The sequence below is a fragment of the Rhinichthys klamathensis genome, unplaced genomic scaffold (genome assembly GCF_029890125.1).
Source record: "Rhinichthys klamathensis goyatoka isolate OS25496 unplaced genomic scaffold, OSU_Roscu_1.1 h1tg000446l_1, whole genome shotgun sequence".
Taxonomy (NCBI): Eukaryota; Metazoa; Chordata; class Actinopteri; order Cypriniformes; family Leuciscidae; genus Rhinichthys; species Rhinichthys klamathensis.
In genome coordinates, this window is record NW_026606941.1 from 1,485,795 (window position 1) to 1,508,788 (window position 22,994).

General features: G+C 38.6%; 1 protein-coding gene across 4 annotated transcripts; it reads right to left on the minus strand.

Annotated features, from left to right (window-relative positions):
* Nucleotides 1-1,085: 1,085 nt before the first annotated feature.
* On the minus strand, nt 1,086-21,550 carry elavl1a (ELAV like RNA binding protein 1a). 4 transcript variants are annotated; one of them, XM_056236397.1, is made up of 7 exons: nt 21,416-21,550; nt 20,036-20,095; nt 18,265-18,442; nt 17,740-17,843; nt 17,080-17,233; nt 5,841-6,066; nt 1,086-1,437 (listed from the first exon to the last, which is right to left on the minus strand). In XM_056236397.1, the coding sequence occupies exons 2-7, from the start codon at nt 20,069-20,071 to the stop codon at nt 1,113-1,115; spliced, it is 1,023 nt and encodes a 340-aa protein (XP_056092372.1). In that variant the 5' UTR covers nt 20,072-20,095; nt 21,416-21,550; the 3' UTR covers nt 1,086-1,112. The 4 variants fall into 4 exon arrangements, with proteins under 4 accessions (XP_056092372.1, XP_056092373.1, XP_056092374.1 ...); XM_056236398.1 differs by having other exon boundaries at nt 20,036-20,251; nt 21,416-21,546; XM_056236399.1 differs by lacking the exon at nt 20,036-20,095 and having other exon boundaries at nt 21,416-21,545.
* Nucleotides 21,551-22,994: the final 1,444 nt, after the last annotated feature.

Sequence of the window (22,994 nt, forward strand, 5' to 3'; positions counted from 1 at the left end):
CTGCATCTGTAAATATGGAAATAGTCTTGAGTTGACTTACACTGCATTGTACCTATAAATGGATCAAATTAAAGAACTAATTAAAAGATAAAATAAAGAAACAAAACAAAAAGTTGAGCAAAACAAAATAAAATTTAATGATTGTAAATGCCATGTGAAACAAAATGAAAGGTTTCCAAAGGAAACACAAAAGCAAAAAAAGAAAAAGAAAAAAACAACACAAATATCACAAGGCAGTCTTAAAAAGCATTTGCATTAGTACTGGATATCCATTTTCAAATAAACAAACTAAACTTAATGTATTAGCCTAGAGAAACAAAAACAAAAGAAAACGCAAACCATAAACAGAAGATGCTGATGCTCAAATGTGATTACATTTTACATAAATACTCAGTACCTAGTATTCAATGTCCAAATATTTTTGGAATATTTTTAGGGATGTGCAACATGCACCTCTGCCGGGAGAAACTAAACCTTCCATTCATGTCTTTGGTCCTTCTTAGTTCAGTCTTTTCAGAGGGTCCCTTACAAAAGATTAACAAGTTAGTTAAAGATTTTCCCCTCACTAAAACAGGCATTTTCTTTGCCGTTACCTCTTTTCTATGGAGCACTCAGCATGCAGGATTTAAGACTCAGATTTAAACAAACAAATGAACTGTTGTGAGATGGGTAATGAGATTCCTGCCAAACCAAAAAGTGCTACATTATTGAGGGCAAAGTGGAAAAATGACATCAAATTAAGGCATCGTAAATACTGAAGAGCTATATAGGATGTAGATACTGACAAAACTAAAGAAAAAAATCTGAGTTTTAAATCCAGCATCTGGTGAATGAGGTGTCCGACCACATATGGCACATAACAATACCAGGCTAACATCAGAGACAAATTTGAATTAAACGAAAAATTGGTCATATATTGGGATAAACCAGAACGCCTAAAACACTTGCATTTGAAGCATCAAACAGCTTGAATCTTAAAAGAAACTGTCTAAACGAGACTGCGAAACGTGAACATTTGCGAAGACTTGATTACACTAAAAATAATAATTTTCTTTTTCAAAACGTCGTCAATTTCTCTGGCTTCGCCTTCATTTTCCTAGCAACCCTGCTTTCTACTTGTGCGACTTGCTTGTTTTGAACGATACTTGTAAAATCTTGTCCCCGAGGCGGTAGCCGTTGAGGCTGGCAATAGCCATGGCAGCCTCTTCATAGTTTGTCATGGTAACAAACCCAAATCCCTTGCACTTGTTGGTGTTGAAATCACGGATCACTTTGACATTTGTGACGGCACCGAAGGGCCCGAACATCTGCCACAAAATGCCCTCATCTGCATCCTGGCCCAGGTTGTAAATAAAAATACACCAGCCTGACGAGGAGTTTCCAGGCATGTTAACGCCAGACATGCCGCTCATGTGGTCTACACTCATAGGAGAGAACCTGAAGACAGGAAATAGCATCATTTAGGTCAAGTTCATCAGATATGCACACATTTTTGAAACTGAAAGAATTTTCATTTTTGGGTGAGATATCCCTCTAAACTCACCATGAAATAAAATGTTATTGGAATACGGTGGTATTATAAAGGGGTTTCTCTGTGCACTTCATTACTTTTTGAAAATTCATATGCCCTCATAAACTTTCATCAAAATAACTTCCCCTCCCACTTGCAGCGACATCTTTTCTCTTCTCTGATGACATGTTTTTCGGAGTGAGGGCGGGACAAACTGTCACTCACATGAGATCACAGCAATAGCCACCACGATCCAATCAATTGCTGATAGACAAAATGAAGTCCTGCCCTAATTTTTTCTTGTTTGAGAAGCCACTTCACTCAAATATATACATCACAATAGGGAAGAAAAGACAAATCGTAACTTTCGTTTCACACCAACTTTAAGAGCGATATGCTATGGGGAGTACCTGGAGATTAGGGGTGGTTAATCTGTCTGATTTCCCGATTCGATTCGATTACGATTATTGAAGTCCCGATTCGATTACAGTCGATTTTCGATTATTAACGATTCTCGATTAGCGATTATTGATTTTCCATTTCACAACAGTAAACGAAAATACACTAGACCAACATATGATTATATTAGCAGCAACATTTTGGTATTAATTTGCACTTTTTATTTGTTTGATATTCAATGAAAATGTAATGATGGTTACTGAGGACATGCAAACATGCTTGTTGTCTACTACTTAGGCAACCCATTATCTTTAAATTAAATTATTTTTTAAAAGCAATTGTGTTGCATTATAATGCAAAGGCACCTGGTTCTATTAATTGACAGCGTTAAAATGCATTTTGTGATTTCCTTCAATTGAAAATCTTTGAAGCAAGTTTGGGGGATTTGAAGGGCACCCAATTCAGAGAATCACCCAGAAATTCAAAAGAACAGCATTTATCTGAAATAGAAAGCTTTTGTAACATTAAACAATACCGTTCAAAATTTTGGAGTCGGTAAGATTTTTTATTTAATTTTTTTGGGCGAAAGAAAAAAGAAATCAATACTTTTATTCATCAAGGATAAATTAAATTGATCAAAAGTTACAGTGAAGACATTTATAATGTTACAAATCAATTATCTGAATCTTTTGTGTGTGTGTGACTATAAATACTTTGCTTTAAAAGTACAAAGTAATGACCCATAAAGAATTAACGTACAATATATTTTATTAACATTGCAAAGAACCAACAGGAAAATAAATGTGTGCCTAAACTAGGAGCATACTTGTAGTAAATTAATATTATAACGACTGGTACAGCCGAGTGTTTTTCCTCCTCTGGCTGGAAACGTGTCATATGGTTTCTCATATTTGTCGTGTTTCGGTCGTTAGTTTTATTATACAAAGCTTACAACTAGTGTGGCTCTTGTCCAGCTCCTTTCCCCCTTCAACTTCAGAAGCCAAAATATCTCCACACGTCAGCTTTTAACCTAACGCGGAGGGTGTTTAGCGCTCAGCCATCGCGTCTCTGTTATGTGCACGCCACAGACGGTCCGGCCACTGCACTTCCGCGCTTCAGAGTTTTTTTTTTTTGGGAAAATCGATTTTTTGACATTTGTGAATCGATTCAGAATCGTCCACGTCCGCATCGCGATGCATCTAAGAATCGATTTTTTCCCCCACCCCTACTGGAGATGCTGCTTGGTACACTCACTTTACGTGGCACACTTGTCCTACAAGCTGCCTAAATGTAAAATAACACTATCTGTTCACTGTAGAAATTAAATATAGGTTCATCTATGTTAAAGCTGTATTTTATTTTATTTTTATTAACATTGACAGACAACAGTAGGAATATTAGGCTGCTGTCACTGAATACTGACACGCATCCGATTTTTTTCTCAACTGTTCACTTATGACATAACCGAGAGAATACTTGTCGAGATGGGCATTTAGACAATTGTGTGTATGTGTTAGGGATGTAAATTTTCACAAATTCCCATGATCGATCGTCGTTTAAATTAACGATCAATTAATCGTTAGCCTTAATACTGCAATATGTGTCTGCTGCAGTGGCATATGGCCAACAGCATGACAGGGTCTGCAAATGCTGCTCAAAACTCTATGTTCCTCACCAAATGAATGAGAATGGTTTTAAATCTAAATAAAGGGCTAGTAGGATTGTAAAATGTTTCGATGTGATTGATCATTTAATTAAATTAATAATTTAAGGCGAGACACGGCAGACAAAAACATTGGGGGTTTTTTCACAGGTCAATTTTGAGATTTTGGGCTATTTGTGGTGGAAAAAAAGTCCAAAATACACATTTAGGTCTTTATTTTACTACACTTTGTCTGTTTAAGTGTTTAGATTTCACCTAAATTCATCAAAAGTTGAAAGTTAAATCATCCCGGTGCTCCGCGATCGCTGTCTGCACTCAAAATGCGCAATCTCATTGGCTGATGCCAATTTTTGACAACGCGATTCAGAATCGTCACGTGACGCGCTCTGACATTATATACATACATATATACTATACACACTATATATACAAAACAATTACATTGCACAACACATTTCAGTTTTTGTATCTTTAAAAGCCGTTTTCTTAAAATGAGTTTCTCACACTCCTAGTGACGATTTTCCACTTCTGTAGCACCTACGTACACCAAACTTTACAGTCGTATTCCTAACTATATTGTGAAGGTTTGTCCAGAGGGATTTGTTGATATATCATTCTTGGCCTGATTTATATGACATTTTATGTGACATTTGATTTACAGGGTAACAAAAGGAGATATTCATAATCCCCTCTGGTAATGTCTTTTCATTGAATATATTAACAAAATGCAAAAATAATTTTGAACCTTGTTTTTTTCCCCCAATGGTCAGATTCGTCACTTCAAAATATATGCAAATTATTTAATTAGATATAGCCTGATTAGCACATTTAAACATAAAATTACAGAAAACTTGCACAACATTTTTTATCTCCTATTCATGCGAGTAATCAACTGGTAACGTTTCATGGTGATATCTTCAAGTTAAAATTTTTACCCTATTAACCTGTAGTGTCTCGCCTTAATCGAATATAACGACTAATACAACGTGTCACCAACGCCGCCTCAGTGCTTGTCAGAATGTGTGACTGTTGTGGACGTGCTCTTCCTGGAACAATGCACTGAAAACGGCAACTAAACCCATTGAATTCACAACGATTTAATAAAATAGTGTTCTCATGTTATGTAATATGACAGTCACAATCATAGATATTAGTCGTGCATTGCTGTTTGAGCTGCGTGGGCTGAATGAATACTGTTAAACTGGAGCACTTTGCTAGTGCGTTATTTAACTCAAAGAAATGCATCCTATATGAGATTAATGAGATATATACAAAATAAACATAATATTACAAATTATATCTGCACAAAATTACGCAAATGCACAAGTGAACTTGAACTAAGTTACGTGCCATTCAGAATGACTCATGTTGTGGATGCGCTCTTCCTGGATCAACGCGACACGGCAACTAAACCCAAATAATTCACAATGTTTTATTACAATATTGTTCTCTTTATAATGTTATGTAATATGACAGTCCCAATAGTCATTAGTCGTGCATTGCCGTTTGAGCTGCGCGCGCTGAAGCTGTAGAGGATAACCGTACGCTTTACTACATTAATTCTTAACCAAATGCATCCTATATGAGATAAATCAGATATAGATAGGCCTACACAAAATAAACAATATTACAACTTACATTTGCACAAAACAAAAGGCTGCGAATGCACACGCAAACTTAGTCATGATGGTGTAAAATGGTCCCAAACATCTTCGACACGCTCGCTTTACATGTTTCGCGGTTGAGCAGCACACACGCATGAACCTGCTTAATCGATGATCGATACATTTTATCGAATAAATGTATTATATTCGGGTGCGTGATGCTGTGCGCAGAGATAACATCGCGCGACTCCCGATTTTCGCCTCTTCCACGTTTAAAAGCATTTGAATGTGTAAATTGGCAAGACAAAACATCCAAATAACAAATTTTCACTATGATAGTTAAACTTAGCAGTTAATCCGCAAATCACGTGTGCCGGAAAAATGGGGCCTGGTCCGTAAGGATCACGGATCAACTGCAATTTGTTGCACCCCTAATAACTAATGAACACACTTATCATGATTGCCATCTTACCAGAAAAGGAGAAAAATCCTACTCCAGTAAGTAAACATGTACTTGTCCCCAAAAATGTTGGTACTAAAAAAGTGCTTCCCTCCACGTTTTCTGCTGTGCATCGTTTATTTTTTACCATGCATGCGCAGCATTGCGCACCCCTGGATATGCTAACCAAGCAAATAGAGAAATACAATATTGGACTTCATTCACCTGAATCTCTGGGCCTGGTGGTGGACGGGCCCCCCGAAGCGGCGAGGCTGTGTGTGGTAAACCTGGGAAATAATTTGTGAGTTTTTCACTTGGTTGGGACTGGCAGCAAACTTGACAGTGATGGGCTCTGCAGCGCCTGGCGGCTTCTGCCCATTCAAGTCCTTAATTGCATCCTCTGCCTCCGACCTCTTGTCAAATCGAATGAAAGCCACACCACGAGAGAGTCCTGCAATGAAAATAAAAAGGTGAACGCTTTAAAGGGACACTTCACCCATTTGCATTAAGCTTTGTATCATTAGAAACCCAGTCATATTTTTGAATGGTCGTGCATTATTCCCTCATTTCCCCCAGAGACGGGAGAAATAAGGATTTCAGTGTTGCAGTTCCTGCTTATAATGATGTAAAAATCGTCATTTTGCTTCATTTTAAGCAGGAAGTCCCATATCTTTGTAGAGGAGCTGAGACTACAAACACTCGTTCCTCATTTTTCCAGGGGGTGGGACCCACTCACGCTACAGACCTATTACAGATCAGTGGGTGGGACTTTACTTTCTGAAACTAAAAACAATATCCTCCATCTTTTTTGGAAGCTAAGCTAATAGGCGCTGTGGAGCCAGATGTGAAGTGACGACAATGACAAAATGTAGCTACTCAATATGATATGGAAGAAGAGGATTTTGAAAGTCTGATGCTCGAATCAGATGTTCGTGGCTACTTTTACGAGCTGCAAAATAGCGAAGAGCAGCTGAGGCTGATGGAGGAACAGGAGGCGGCTGCCTGTCGCGGACGAGGAGCCCGGACTGGCTCGAGCTGGGGCGGACTGGTGGGGCCTGTGCTCTCACTGGGCGCCTACAGACACAGAGATAGAGTCCGTATGCTGCAAAGAATTTTAACGATGGCAATTTCTCCTGGATGAAATCTCCGATACCCCTTTTCCACCAAGGCAGAGCTGGTGCTGGTTCGGAGCCAGAGCCTAGTTTCAATTCGGTTCTTTGTTTTTCCACACGCAAAGCACCAGCTCCGAACCAGGAAAAGTGGTTCTTAAGTAGCACCAAATCATTGCTGGTCTAGAACAGAGCCAAGTAAGAACCACTTGCGTCAGGGGCTGGGGGCGGGGTTACCGTGACCAACAAGACGAATAGAAACTTGTGACCGCCATTTTTAAATAGCAGCTAGTCGAGCTAATAGCAGCTTGATTATAATATCCGTCTATATAAGTTACGGCGAGCTGCACAAACGCGTTGGATTCCGATGTATTTTTGCAAACCCATGAGCATCCATAGTAATAGGGCTGTGTTGAAAAAAATCGATTCACCAATTCTGAATCGATTTTCATATTAATTTCTAAAGATCGATCCGTAACTCAGAGGATCGATTTAATAATAGGCTTACATTTTCCCCGTGAACTTTAACTTGCCGCGACTGGGAGATCCCTGTATGTAAAGGCTTTCACTCAGCGTGCACACTGTTACAACAACGGGCTTTGAGTGAGTCATTCGTTCATTCAACGAACACGTTCAAAAAAAGCTGATTCATTAAAAGAGATGTAATGAAACAAGGTGTTAATTATTTTTAACTTTGAGTTCCACTTTTCAAGGCTCAGCTGAGCAGCAATGCGTCGCATGGGTAACGCTGAAGCTGATGCTTCACTTATTAGAGACCAATATAGCTTTGATTCAATGCGTGACTCCCTGATTTTATTTCCCCGCGGCTTCCTCGCGCTGTGGAATGCTGACCAGCGCTGCTGCTGACGCGCATTTATGGTAAATACCCGTGACGTGAACGTTAAAAGGATGATACGACAAATATTTCGCTTTCCTTTGACACGGCAACCTTTTTCACGAATACATATGACCTCAAAGACAGACGCAGGTAATCCGCACGGGCTCTGCCGATCTCTCTCATTCACTGTCTGTGCGAAGCCTCTGTAGGCTACAAATCACCACGATAAACAATCTTGTTTGTTATCATTATGAACTTGTTTAACATTCAATACACATGCATGAAGTTCAAAACAAGCAGTTAAATGTCTATAATAGCCTAATAGTATCAATATGTTGAATAACTACAGTCCTGTAATTCAGGTAACAGCTGGAAAAAACAAAAACAACACTTATCTAAATCTCGAAAATCGGATCAGATCGGATCGAATCGAATATAGTGCTGCCGCGATTAGTCGACTTAGTCGACGTAATCGACCATGCAAATTAGTCGACGCCAATTTTTTTAGTCGACGTGTCGTTTTAAGTTTGACCGCATATTTATTTTTGGTCTCCCGTCTCAAACGGCTCACTGTAATTCACCTCCACACACCAGTCTGTGCGCTGTGCGCGCCCTGCTGGTTAATCTGCCATCCTCTTCCTTCCCCCTCCCCCGCCTTCACTGCTTTGATATGAAAAATTGTGGAGGCACGTGACGGTGCTTTCACACGGGGCTCGTTTGCTGCGATCCGAGCCCGCGCGCGATTGTTCCCGGCGCCCCCGCAGCGTTGGTCTGGTTTCACACTCAACTTAATTCTACCGAACCCTGGTGTGTTTGCGTGCATCTTACGCAATCGCAAACGTACACGGCGCATGATAGAAAACAGAACGCGGGTCAATATATATATATATTTTAATTAATTCTGTGCTATTATGCGCAGCTGAGTGAACAACACAGGTGCGTAAGTCGCATAAGGTGGCCTTCTGCTGCTTGCAAATGGACTCTTTTGAGGAGACACTTTTCCAAATGTGTTGCCCTGATTCCACGGGCTAAGCGCGAATACACTGCAGACTCACTCTCGCTCGTATCCAAGGTAAATCATCAACACTATCATCCCTGCTTACAAGTGTTTTATTTAACTAAATACATAATCAGCTAAAACGCGCACCCGAGTCAGTGTTGCTTTCACATTCACGCGAACCGCGGCACGGGCCCGGCATGCACGCAAGTGTAAACGAGAGCTGCATATCTGCGTGCCTGCCTGCTTCAGCGCGATTCATTATAAGGCAGAGCTAAGCGTAGTAGGCTAGTCCAGACTCTTTCAATTCAATTCCAATTGCTTTTCACAATACATATTGTTTCAAAGCAGCTTTACCCAAAATGCATGAGTGCATCTACTTTAGCCTATAATTCACAGTGATGTTTTCAGTTATGCATTTCAGAAATGTACATATAAAAATGTACAGTAAGCTAATGTATTAATTTAAGGCAGAACAAAGAGCTAATTTAAGTAATGAATACATGCATGTTTGTTAATAGAGGATTAGATTAGGACTCTGACTAATGGTAATGGAAATGCAGATACTTATGCTTAGATTGTTAATACATAATGTTTTTCAACAGGTGACATTATATACACTCACCGGCCACTTTATTAGGTACCCCATGCTAGTAACGGGTTGGACCCCCTTTTGCCTTCAGAACTGCCTCAATTCTTCGTGGCATAGATTCAACAAGGTGCTGGAAGCATTCCTCAGGGAGTTTGGTCCATATTGACATGATGGCATCACACAGTTGCCGCAGATTTGTCGGCTGCACATCCATGATGCGAATCTCCCGTTCCACCACATCCCAAAGATGCTCTATTGGGTTGAGATCTGGTGACTGTGGAGGCCATTTTAGTACAGTGAACTCATTGTCATGTTCAAGAAACCAATTTGAAATGATTAGAGCTTTGTGACATGGTGGAAGTAGCCATCAGAGGATGGGTACATGGTGGCCATAAAGGGATGGACATGGTCAGAAACAATGCTCAGGTAGGCCGTGGCATTTAAACGATGCCCAATTGGCACTAAGGGGCCTAAAGTGTGCCAAGAAAACATCCCCCACACCATTACACCACCACCACCAGCCTGCACAGTGGTAACAAGGCATGATGGTTCCATGTTCTCATTCTGTTTACGCCAAATTCTGACTCTAACATCTGAATGTCTCAACAGAAATCGAGACTCATCAGACCAGGCAACATTTTTCCAGTCTTCAACTGTTCAATTTTGGTGAGCTCTTGCAAATTGTAGCTTCTTTTTCCTATTTGTAGTGGAGATGAGTGGTACCCGGTGGAGTCTTCTGCTGTTGTAGCCCATCCGCCTTAAGGTTGTGCGTGTTGTGGCTTCACAAATGCTTTGCTGCATACCTCGGTTGTAACGAGTGGTTATTTCAGTCACTGTTGCCCTTCTATCAGCTTGAACCAGTCTGGCCATTCTCCTCTGACCTCTGGCATCAACAAGGCATTTCCGCCCACAGAACTGCCGCTCACTGGATGTTTTTTCTTTTTCGGACCATTCTCTGTAAACCCTAGAGATGGTTGTGCGTGAAAATCCCAGTAGATTAGCAGTTTCTGAAATACTCAGACCAGCCCTTCTGGCACCAACAATCATGCCACGTTCAAAGTCACTCAAATCACCTTTCTTCCCCATACTGATGCTCGGTTTGAACTGCAGGAGATTGTCTTGACCATGTCTACATGCCTAAATGCACTAAGGTGCCGCCATGTGATTGGCTGCTTAGAAATTAAGTGTTAACGAGCAGTTGGACAGGTGTACCTAATAAAGTGGCCGGTGAGTGTATTTTGGCCCTTCAGTACAAAATAAAATGGACACAACGAAATGACAAACAATGTTTTTTTTTTAATTAGTCGTTTAGATTAGTCGACTAATCGAAAAATTAGTCGTTAGAAAATTAGTCGTTAGTGGCAGCACTAATCGAATAATGATAATCGATTCAAGATCTTGAGAATCGGAATCGAATCGATTCTTGAAATTTGAATCGAAACCCAGCTCTACATAGTAACGCAACGTCCGTTATTGTTGATGGCTTGTTCGAGATGCATCGGAGCGGCGCGGACCGATCGGAGCTGCGGGAGTGTTTGGAGATCATACGACTCCTTGTGCTTTTGGATCGCTTTCGCAGTGCTTTGATGTCATGCGGCGATCGATCTGCGAGAAGCCGATGCATCTCGAACAAGCCTGGGGTGTTTGACGCTACCGCACTAGCGTTGCTGGGCAACATGAGACGAATGCAGTGATGTAAGATCTGGCTCTGTTGTGGCTCTCTAGCCGGTGGAAAGGCAAACCGGTTCTTAGTAAGCTTGTCAGTCGAACCAACTCCGAACCAGCTCTGGCTCTGGCTCTGGACCAGCACCCGGTTCTTGTTGGTGGAAAAGGGGTATGAATCAGACGAGGACACGGACGTTTGTGTTGTGAACCATCCTAGTTTCGCACCGCATATGTTCTGACTGAACATCCCGGTATCATGCAATAATTCACCATTTCAAAAGAAATACAAACGAGGAGTAATTCACTAATGAGTTCGCCAACTAACTAGAAATTTTGTGTGAAATGAATTTCAAGCTCTGGTGGTAGCTAGCCTTGTAGACGGAAGAGTGCTTTCTCTGATAGGCGGATACCTCATAGGTGCTGTTCTGGATTAGTGGGAGTGGCTTGCGGAGCTGTGCACAGGGTATATGCAGGAATCTTGAAGTTAATTTTAATACCTTTTCAAGACTTTTTCAAGACCTTCTCAATATTTTTTAATACCTCACCGCCACTTCAAGCTGTAACCATTTACATTAGTGATACTTTTAACTTAACAGTTTTAGTTTGTGATAAAGACTATAGACCACTCTGATAAAAAAAATTAAAAATCAAATAGGCTGGTATAGTAAATCAAAGCAAAGTTTATTAAAAAACAAAACAAAACTTTGCTCCACCCTCAACAACAATCATGCTGACATGTGCCTCAGTTCTTCGTTTAAAAAAAAAATAAAAAAGACTAAATTTACACACTTTTACGATGTTTTTGGGACTCAAAATGTTGGACAGCTAATTCAGAAAAAATTAGGGATGCACCGAAATGAAAATTCTTGGCCGAAAACCGAAAAAGAGGAACCCAAGGCAGAAAAAACGAAAACCGAAACACCGAAAGAAATTATGCCAATTATTAGTACCATTGCATTTGTGGTTATGACTGTGTACAAACTTTACTAAAATCAAGGCATTGTAATTGCATAAATTAACATTTTCAAAGAATAAATCAATTACAAATTATGCAAATATTTATTTAGCACAATGCACAGTATAAAATAAAATTCAAACTAAAATGTTTAACTTGACCCCACTCATGTGTACATTAAATAATAATCTGCTGGCCTGCAGAAAGGTTTTAAAATGAAATGTTCTCTCATAAAAACAAAGCCGAGCACGAACTTCTCATCACACCAGCACCCAGTTTGCACGTCTAAATTAGTTGATTACATTTTAAAAATGAGCATACACTAGCATAAAAAGCCATTTTAATGGGCAAAGGTCCATGTTTAATACAAATGTACACGAAACTTAATGAAATATGTTTAGTGAAATTTGAAAATATTTAAGAGAGCGTTAATTTAATACATATTCCTATACATATTTTGTTGTAACGTCACAAGTAATAATCTCAGGGTTTACTGGGTTTTACATGATTATTTTTCTATTGGTGGTGGTAGGGGAGACCGGGGACGGTTGTAACACTTTTTTCTTCAGCACCTAAAACGACCTTTTTTTTTTAGCTACACGTCTGAAACTTTTAGGCAAAGTACCCATATTTGTCTACTACAAATGGCAACAATTTAAATTTCTTCAAAATATATCACAGACTTTGTGAGATGATCATGAATACAAGGTGGTCCTTTGTTACAACCTACCCCACTACTAGGGTAGGTTGTAACACATACTGGGGTAAGTTGTAACAGGTAGACAAAATGCACAAAAACTAAGGGTATTCCAAGTGATATGCCACAACATCATTTTTATTTTAAATGAATGGCTGCAACAATAAAATATGTGTGAATATGGGGGGTGTATGTGCATATTTCGTGTTTGTGCATGTGTAAACAATGGTGACAAGAACAAACAAATGAAATGCATTTTTAAGTCACAATGGTGAAAAAGAACAAAGAAATGAAATGCATTTTAAGTCACAATGGTGACAAGAACAAACAAATGAAATGCATTTTACGTCAAATGGTGACAAGAACAAACAAATGAAATGCATTTTAAGTCACAATGGACTTATACACTAACACAATAACACTTTCAAAACACGTGTTACAACCTACCCCGCCACTGTCACAATTGTTTAACTAGCTGTACCATACTAAAAAATAAACATTGTCACGTGTTTATCTTTCTTCTTCTCACCGATTCCTGATGGTTAGAGGACAGTTACTTGAGTAGCTCCCTGTCGTTTCAAAGAATAGTACAACAGCGAGCGCGTCAAGTATAAACGCCTCGACCGTTTGGAGCGGTGCGCGCGCTGTCTGTGGAGACTCGCGCTGCAGAGGCAGGCGAAAGTATAAACAAGGCTTCCGTCTCCTCGCGGGTTCAGATATACTGAAATACGTCCACATCGCAGACATGTTGCTTCAGACAAGCACGTGCAGGTCGCGGTTTCTGTTTGCGTCATCACAACATTTCGGCCGTATTGTTTCGGTGATAAAAGTCTTTCGGCCGAAAACCGAAAATGCACTTTTGGGCCTATTATTCGGTGCATCCCTAGAAAAAATACTTTCAAAATTTAAGACTTTATAAAGCCGTGATAAGACTTTTTAATACTTTTTAAGGGTCTTAATTTTCCCAAAATTGATTTATCACCTTTTAATACTTTTCAAGACCCCGCGGATACCCTGTGTGCAATGTGGGAATTGTTGTCTTTCATACAAATGCGCCCTAAAGTTACCAGGGTACCCCCAGGATCCTCCAACTTAAATTCAAGGCTTTTTAAGACCTTTTTAATACCATTTCAACTGAAATTTAATGCCAACTTCGTACCCATTCCGACAGAAGTATGAGGGAAAATAAACCCTAGAAAATAATTATGTACAAGGAGGCTACTTGAATTAAATAAAACATTTTACTTAAAGTAACAACAGGTCGTTTTTTGCTCTCGGGGTCCCCCTACAGTTGGGAAACAGTATTGTCCTCTACTACTGTCGTAAACTCTGTCATCCTACATGCACGTGCATTTGTTGACAACCATGATAGCCCTGAACACTGTGGGAGGAGGTCACATGCAGGTGTTCTGCTTGCGTCTCGTGTGAAATGTCTTCATCCCAGGTACAGTGGCATATATTTCAGCATGTCATATGAATATAATTTCATGTGTTTTATTTTTTTTATAACGACAAATGATCGCGTTTACAAGCCAGCGTCATTATAGTAGCCTAGTCTATTGGTTACCGTTTTACTAAATCTATATGATACTTCATTGCAATGTTTGAGTGGTTGATAATAACCATATATCGTCAATATTATAATATCAAGCTACCATAAATGAATCTGCAAATTTTACAAATCGATTTGCATTATAGCTTGAGGCAAGACAAATAAACAAATATCACAGACATGTTAGGTATCCTAAAATTTTATTAATAATCTTCCTCCTTTCTTTGTACATGTTGAGTAGACTACACTTTTTAGGTCAAACATTTGCTATTTGCATTTCATCGATTGCAAAGTTCAAATCAGAACGAGAATACTAGCGATAGCTAACCATCAAAAACTAGAATATCGTTTACTAGCTACCAGATTGATAATTCGCTACTACTCTAGCGAATTAGAGAGGTTAGAGAGAGGCATTCTTTTTTCGATGGGGGGTTCGATGCTCCCTGCACACGCAAGGTCTCTCGCTCGCTTTCTCTCTCTGCCGTCCGCGCGCGTTGGAGCACAGTCTCTGTCTCGCGTGCGCGCTCGCTCTAGATTCCGGGAGATTTGAACTAATTTGCGGTATAACTTGTCGATCACGAGTGGCTCAACAGGTAGAGATCTATAGATAAACTCATCTTTCAGGCATTTGACCGACCGGGTTGACAATTTAGCGTGAGAAACCGGGGGTGTGGCGTGTGAGCGTGTGAAACCAAACCAATTAAATGCGGGTGTCTCACGGCCAATGCGTGAGAGTTGGCAGCTCTGCAATGTTGATCCTCGTTCTGCCTTTAACGCGATCAATTTCTCTTTTTCTCTTTTTGCTTTGCTCCGATAAAACCTTTGCTGTCTTGTTTTTCTGTGCTGCTTCGGCCATGACTATAACATTTGGCTCGCAAGTCCGATTTTAAGGAAGTGGGGGTGGTGGTGGAAGTGACGTATATGCCGTAAAGCAGTCGAATTTTGTAGTTCTCTTTGTTCACCGGTTACTACCCGAAACCCGAAGTTTAAAAGTACGATTAAAAACGCTACAGACCCCGTCAGGCTATGGCAGACGTGTCATTCAACCTATTGTAAGTCGATGTACCATCACAAGAGACTTGGAAATATATTATGAAGGCTGAAAAGTTACCTGTTGTCACTTTAAAGTATCAGTCATATTTAATATGCAACAGCATTGTAGCGCGCATGTGTGTGTAGGCCAGTGTTAATTTTGGCAGCCATTTTTTATTTAGTCTTAGTCTTCAGACGAAAATGCTTATTGGTCTTAATCACATTTGAGTCATCCTGTTTTTTATAGTTGTAGTTGACGAAAAGTCTTTGCATTTTTTGTCAACTTTTAGTCAAACTGCAGTTACTTTACAGGTAGTTATTTTATATGTAGTCTTTAGACAGAAAATGTCATAATAATTATTCTCTCTAGGCCAATTCAATTAAGCTGATGAGAAATTATTGACATTGCACTCTTTAGCAGTAGCACTTGTGCAGTTCTACATAATTATCCCTTTTCCTAAGTTCCGTGGTTCTCCAATTTTTTAGAGTGCCGTTCCCCCTGAACCCCCTCTCTTCCACTTAGACTGCAGTCACACCCTTTCCATTAAAGGTGCTCTAAGGGATGTCATGTGTTTTTTAGGCCAAAACATTTTTTGTCACATACAGCAAACATCTCCTCACTATCCGCTGGCTGCCTGTCCCCTGAACACACTGTAAAGAAACGCGATCTCTGTAGACAGCCCATGCTTCACAAACAGCACCAAAAACAAACTGCAGCGACCCGCTCCCCAAAACATAACAAACTGTTCCAGCCAATGACCGACAAGAAGGGTTTGGGGGTGTGGTTTGGGGGGTTAGTGTGCGGATGAGGAGGAGGGAGGGTCTAGCTAGCCTCCGTTTTGTTTGACAATAGTTCGAACGTCAACAAGAAGTGACGTCACCCAGGATCGCTTAGAGAACCTTTAAGGGACCAGATTTGCCCCCTTTAATAAATTTTTCCATTTCATTTTTTTATTAAATTTGCAATGATAAAAAACATTAAAATCGCCAGTAGGTGGCAGTACCTCACTATCTTTATGAGTGAGTCTGAGTCATTCATTCATTGAATCTCACGATTCGTTCAAAGCCACATATTTCGTTGCAAAATAGAGCAAGCCTGATAATGCTGTTTTCAATGTAGTACATCACTTAATGTAACCCTTTTTTCTTTTATTTACTGTTGTATAAAATCAAAGTCACATTTGAAATCGTGTGGATATTCGGGAAACATTGCATTCTTGCTCGTATGAACACTGGTGGATATCAGCCTGCATTTTGATCGCAGATTTAGTCGCACAAACAGCGCAAGCGGCTCGTGACAGAACACAGACCGACTGAATGACACTTTAATTTAAGTACAACATCTTAAATAAAGATCGCTGAACTGCAGCTTGTCTGTGTTTTCAAATCATCCGCACTTCTTCAGCAGTGTAGAGAGAGAGGGCGCGCATGGTTGCCAGATACTATTGAAAAGACGGGTAGAAATATGTTCTTTTAACAGAAAAGCTCTTATTTGGGGTTTAAATTATGTCATTTGTGGCCTCAGCGGATTAAGCTAGGTAGGTACTATCTTGTTCTGTACCTCACTTGCCTAGTAACCATAGTAACGGGTGCGCACGCGATCGCTTTTTCTGCTATGACGTGGAGCGCGAGGTGCACTCAACGCTGCATACATTTTTAATTAGCCTACATTAGTAACAGTTAATTTTGTTACGGTATGAACTTAATCCTAGCAAAGGCAAAAAAAATATATAAGACCTTTGTAACGAAATCCAAGACTTTGTATACTAAATTCAAGGCTTTTAAGGCCTTAATTTGAGATGATCAAATTCAAGACTTTTTCAAGGCTTTTAAGACCCGCGGGTACCCTGGTTACTTTCTGTCTTTCCTCGGTCAAGAAGGCACCAAATTCGAAATTTTACATTTCGACTACATATATGACCCACTTTCAATAAAGATTAATGTTTCCACGGGTGAAATGTTCCTTTAATACACACTAGCTTACAGGACATTCCAGGTGTCAAAAACAACTTTGCTCATCTACCAACCTGACGCTTGATCGACGAGGACACGGGAGTTGATTATTCTGCCATAACGTGTAAACATTTCTTCTACGTCCTTCTGCGTCATTGTTTTAGGTAGCCCACTGATGTAAAGGTTGGCATCCTTTATGGTGTCAGAGCTTGGCCTGGCATATGACACCTGTCAGAAAGAGCAAAGTTAAAAGATCAGATCCTGAAGAAATACCTCCCCTGGAGATTACTAGGAAAATCTCAAACTATGGCTAAATAAAAAATAATAATAAAAAAGGGGATGCAAACTTAGAGTCTCCAATTTTTGTAATTTTTTAAAATTGATATTAATTTATTTTAATTATTTTCAAATAGGGAACACCCACCCAACAAATAGTTTGACATGGGTCCTTTACAAATATTTAATTTTATAGAAATGCAAAAACTATTTCATAGAATTCAAACATTAAAGCAACATGTTTGCAACCTGTAAACCATAGATAATAAAATAAATCTTTAAATGAATCTAGTAAATATTGAAAAGCCTGATAAAAAGGCCACAACCAAGGTTCCATCAGGTCTGAGCAATTCTACTCCAACAACTTTACTTTGTTCTCGCTGCCTTGTTCTCACAACCGGTGTTCTGAAGCAATGACACAATTTAACTTTACACAGGAGCACCTTTTGTCACATTACCTTGATAGTTTTAGACTGTAGTCTCAGTCCATTGAGAGTACTGATTGCTCTTTCTGCATCATTAGGGTTAAGATAGTTAACAAATCCGTACCCTAAACTGTGGCCTAGAGAAAAAAAAAGGAAAACAATAAAACAAACAAAACAAAAAAAAGTTGAAACGTTCCAAATACAAAGGAAAAAAACATCCTAGTATCAAATGTTAAACTTCAGGGGAAAAAACTGATGCCAACAAATAAATCCACGTTGACTTGGGACAGGCCTGAGAAAGGAAACTAAAAATATATCGTTTTTTTTCTGTCAACACTGAAATGAAGAAACACTTCCAGTGCTTCAAAAGTTTGTCTAAAAGCGCAATTTTCTTTAATAAATTCATTCTGTTTTTAAATTGACATCATGGCTACATGCAAACCCTGCAAAATAAAGACACTACATCCCTAAACCAACAAAGACAAACAATATTTTCTCTCAACAATAATTTATGTGTCTGCTTTGAAACCAGTGTGCCAAGTGCTGATAAATACTTGCCTGCTACTTTGTCACGAATAAGTTTAGCAGACTCCACCTCCCCAATGCTGCTGAAGAGACTCCGCAGCTCATCTTGGCTCATATTCTGAGGCAAGTAGTTGACGATGAGGTTTGTTTTGGCATCTTTAGGCTCATCGGCCATGTGATCTTCGTAACCGTTCGACATGTCATAGACCTCCTAGAAATAATCAAAACAAGTTTCTGTGAGGGTTATACATTTTTGCCAATAGAAATTGAATTAGACAATATTGAATATTACCGCAAACTCATGCAGTTATTTTACATGAAAATGTGTTGCTGTTGATACCTGGCTGTACCTGCACAGGTAATACAAAGCCTCAAAATTAGGCCTAGATCTTTCTGAAAATGTTATCAATTACAGCTGGCAAGCCAGTAATAGAATGACAAACACGCAATTAAAGAGAATTAGAATAAAAAACTAATTTTACATCAAATAAAAAACATTTATGTGAGATTACATTATGCTTACACCTAAAGGCTAAATTTCATTGGCTTTTTTCATTGATAAAAATGGAGCACTTCCTTAAATTTTAAAGACAGAAAAGCATCAAATTTGTGAATTAAGGGATTTATATTCTTGCCTAGGGAATAAATAATGCAACTACAAGCATCTGCAAGACAGTTCTTCTAAGGACTTCAAAATGCCTCAATTAAAAAATGACTGAAATCATTTTGGCTGCATTTCTACTCTACATTACACAAATGAGAAAAGAAAAAAAAGAGAGAGAGAGAGAATAAAAAAAAAAAACAACACCTAGTCACTTACCTACAAAAAACATTACATATCGTTAACAAGGAACAGTAGAACAAAAAAATGCAACATATTCCCTTTCAGAGCATATTTTACATTTGTATTATTAATATGCAAGTTTCAAAATGTTACCTTACCTAAACCACAGTGTTTGTTAATCACCAAACATGAAAGTTCAATATACCACAAAAATTAACTATGAGTGATAAGAATATGTACCAAGCTAAAACAGTAAAAAAAAAAAATGTGAGCAAAAGGACAGATGTAACTGTCAACGTACTGTACTGCTGTTCTTTTACATTCTATGATCATCAGCACTGCCTCCAATGGAGTCTCAGTCTAGCTGAAATTGCACATGACCACAATTCATTCAACACAAAACCAATAAAATATGGTAGTGTACTAATGGTATAAAAAAGGGGGTCTTGGATGTCTATGTCTAACCCCTTCAAGGGATTTTAGGTGAAGGAGGAACTGATCACTGTGGTCAGGTCACCATGATTATTTTAATATCGGACAGTGCGTTCCATTCATGTTAGAAGAGAGGTCTTATTGTGTATTCCACATGGGTAGCCACTAGCCAGTCAACCTTCAAGGCTGAAACAAACAGGCATTATTACAGTCCCTCCCACACAACCCATCATTGGAGGTTTTGATAAAGTGGTCTGAATCACTCAGACAATTCTGGTCACTCTCTATCCGACTACTTCGATAGCAAGCTGGTCCCTATAAACATGGTTAAACTTTGCAGCATTTGCCAGGCCAGATACCTTCAGCTGACATTATGCAACACCTAATAACATGTCTAGTGCATTCAGTGAAAACTTAAGTCTACCTCAGATGACAGCATTAAACCTCAAGTATTACTCGCTTTACACAGGCTTCAGCACTATATGGACGAAAACAGCCTACAAGCACTAAACACTACTAACTCCAGCTTACAGGTTCAGTTTATTTTTAAAATCCATTCAGTCCCTGATGGACGCAAATTCTACTCACTTTTAAGTATCTAACGTGTCCCCTTCTGACTGCCATGAAGAGCCGTCACAGATCCCAACTCTGAAGATACCAAAAACAAAATAAGGTAATAAAAATACACGCTGACGAAAAGGGGTGGTAGGGAAGGCAAAGATGGGTTTGGGGGTTCAGAGTAAAATAAATAAACTAAAATAAAAGAAGGGCAAAAAGATAAGATGAGCCACCTTCTGATATAACCTGTGGAAAAAGAATAACAACCATCGGCCATTAAGACTGGTGTAATTTCAGCGTGTATTTTTAGCACCTCACTTTGAGTCTGGACTGCCTGCACAACATCTCAATGTTGACATTATGTGCTTGTTACATTTCTTTACACTGCAAACTTTTATATATATATATATATATATATATATATATATACACACATATACATATATATATATCATTTGTAGTTTTTATAAATGGAAGAAAAAAATACAATACTACAGTGTGAATACTATATGTAGTTAAGAGTTTAAAAGCAAAAATGTTTCATCACTTTGTTTTATCCCTTTAAACAAATCTACATGGCATTAAACATAGGCTAATTATGTGAATCTATTTTGGACTGCACGAATGAAAGTAATAATATTAATAATAATAGGTTAATAAACTTTTTTAAACACAACATGGCTGATTACTAACCTTAATCTTTAACTATGCCAAACTACGTCCACCTTATAAAATGCTGTTGCATAAAATACATTTTAATAACTAATTGATGGTCTAAATAGTGTTCCGGGGAAAATTCCGTTTCATTTTGAACATTCACTCAAGACAAATATTTGCATTTATACGACATTTACACGGGCGGTTGAGCTTATTAAACTTATCAGAACAAAAATGTACTACAATCATAAAAAAATGACAACACTGTTTAGGACTACGTAGGCTGTTGAGAAAACGGAATAAACGACATTTGTAATTCTGCCTAGTCGTGGGGGCGTGGAATTTACAACTAACGTTAACGTTACCCCGCAGCAGGACATCACTCATGCTTGTGTAGATTACCTAGCCATTGTTACGGTTTCGTATCGTAGCTACAGAACAACAACCTTGCGGCATTACACAGCATGTTTGTGAAGAATCAGCGATTCAAATAGGTCTAACATTAAAATACCACACAACACGAGGCCTCGTTCCCCACACACCGTCCCCTTATTTTCGCGATGACTCGCTCGGTAAATCCCATGCAACTCTCGAGCTTAAACTCGAGCAGGCTGCGCTAAGGGGCCTAACTCAAATAAAGTCAGGCCTCAAACACCGAACACATTTATAACCGTTACTAGATCTAAATAAACCAATTTAAGTGCATCATGATGGGAAAAAAAACAAGTTCACAAAATATACATGGCGCCTTACCAACTTAAAAGTCTATCCGATTCTGCAGTAGAATGGAGGGACGCGGAGCTTTAGCAGAACGTGGCTTTTTGGCGCTGCGCTCTCGTGACACAAAAAACACGCCACAATGGAACTATGCCGAGGAAGCGGAAGTCTAAACCCCTCCCACTTCCATAATCCATTCAGATACAGATCAACAGTCACTAATAATAAAACCAGTCATTTTATTAAATATTAATAGATTTATTGTGCAAAATAAAACGCCCTTGCTGTGTGTGCATATAAAATATTCTTAGAACAGGTATTGTGAAGAGACATAGGCTACTTTAGATTAATGTGGAAATTTAGGAAAACGTTAACTGGATGATATTATCAGAATGATTCGAATCTCGTAACACTGAAATATAAAATACATATATATACAGTAGGCCTACCGGTCAAAAGTTTGGAAAAATTACTATTTTTAATGTTTTTGAAAGAAGTATCTCATGCTCAAAAAACAGTAATATTGTGAAATAATGGTTTTCTATTTTAATATACTTTAAAATATAATTTATTTCTGTGATGCAAAACTGAATTTTCATCAGCCATTACTCCAGTATTCAGTGTCACATGATCCTCCAGAAATCATTCTAATATGCTGATTTATTATCAATGTCGGAAACAGTTGAAAAAAATGTATAACCTGTGATACTTTTTTCAGGATTCTTTGTTGAATAAAAGGTTTTTAAAAAGAACAGCATTTATTTAAAATAGAAATCTTTTGTAACAATATAGACTAACAATTCAAAAGTTTGGGGTTAGTAATTTTTTTTCTTTCTTTTTTTTAAAGTTATTAATACTTTTTTCAGCAAGTATGTGTTAAATTGAAAAAAAAGTGAAAGATTTATATTGTTAGAAAAGATTTATATTTTGAATAAATACTTATTTTACTTAATTTATCAATGAATCCTGAAAAAAGTATCACAGGTTCCAAAAAATATTAAGCAGCACAACTATTTCTAACATTGATAATAACTGAGTATCAAATCAGCATATTAGAATGATTTCTGAAGGATCATGTGACACTGAAGACTGGAGTAATGAAAATTCAGTTTTGCATCACATAAATAAATTATATTTTAAAGTATATTAAAATAGAAAACTGTTATTTTAAATTGTAATCATTTTTCACACTATTACTGTTTTTCTGATCAAATAAATGCAGGCTTGATGGGCATAAGAGACCTTTTTCAAAAACATTAAAAATAGTAATGTTTCCAAACTTCTGACCGGTATGTATATACACTCACCGGCCACTTTATTAGGTACCCCATGCTAGTAACGGGTTGGACCCCCTTTTGCCTTCAGAACTGCCTCAATTCTTCGTGGCATAGATTCAACAAGGTGCTGGAAGCATTCCTCAGGGAGTTTGGTCCATATTGACATGATGGCATCACACAGTTGCCGCAGATTTGTCGGCTGCACATCCATGATGCGAATCTCCCGTTCCACCACATCCCAAAGATGCTCTATTGGATTGAGATCTGGTGACTGTGGAGGCCATTTTAGTACAGTGAACTCATTGTCATGTTCAAGAAAACCAATTTGAAATGATTCG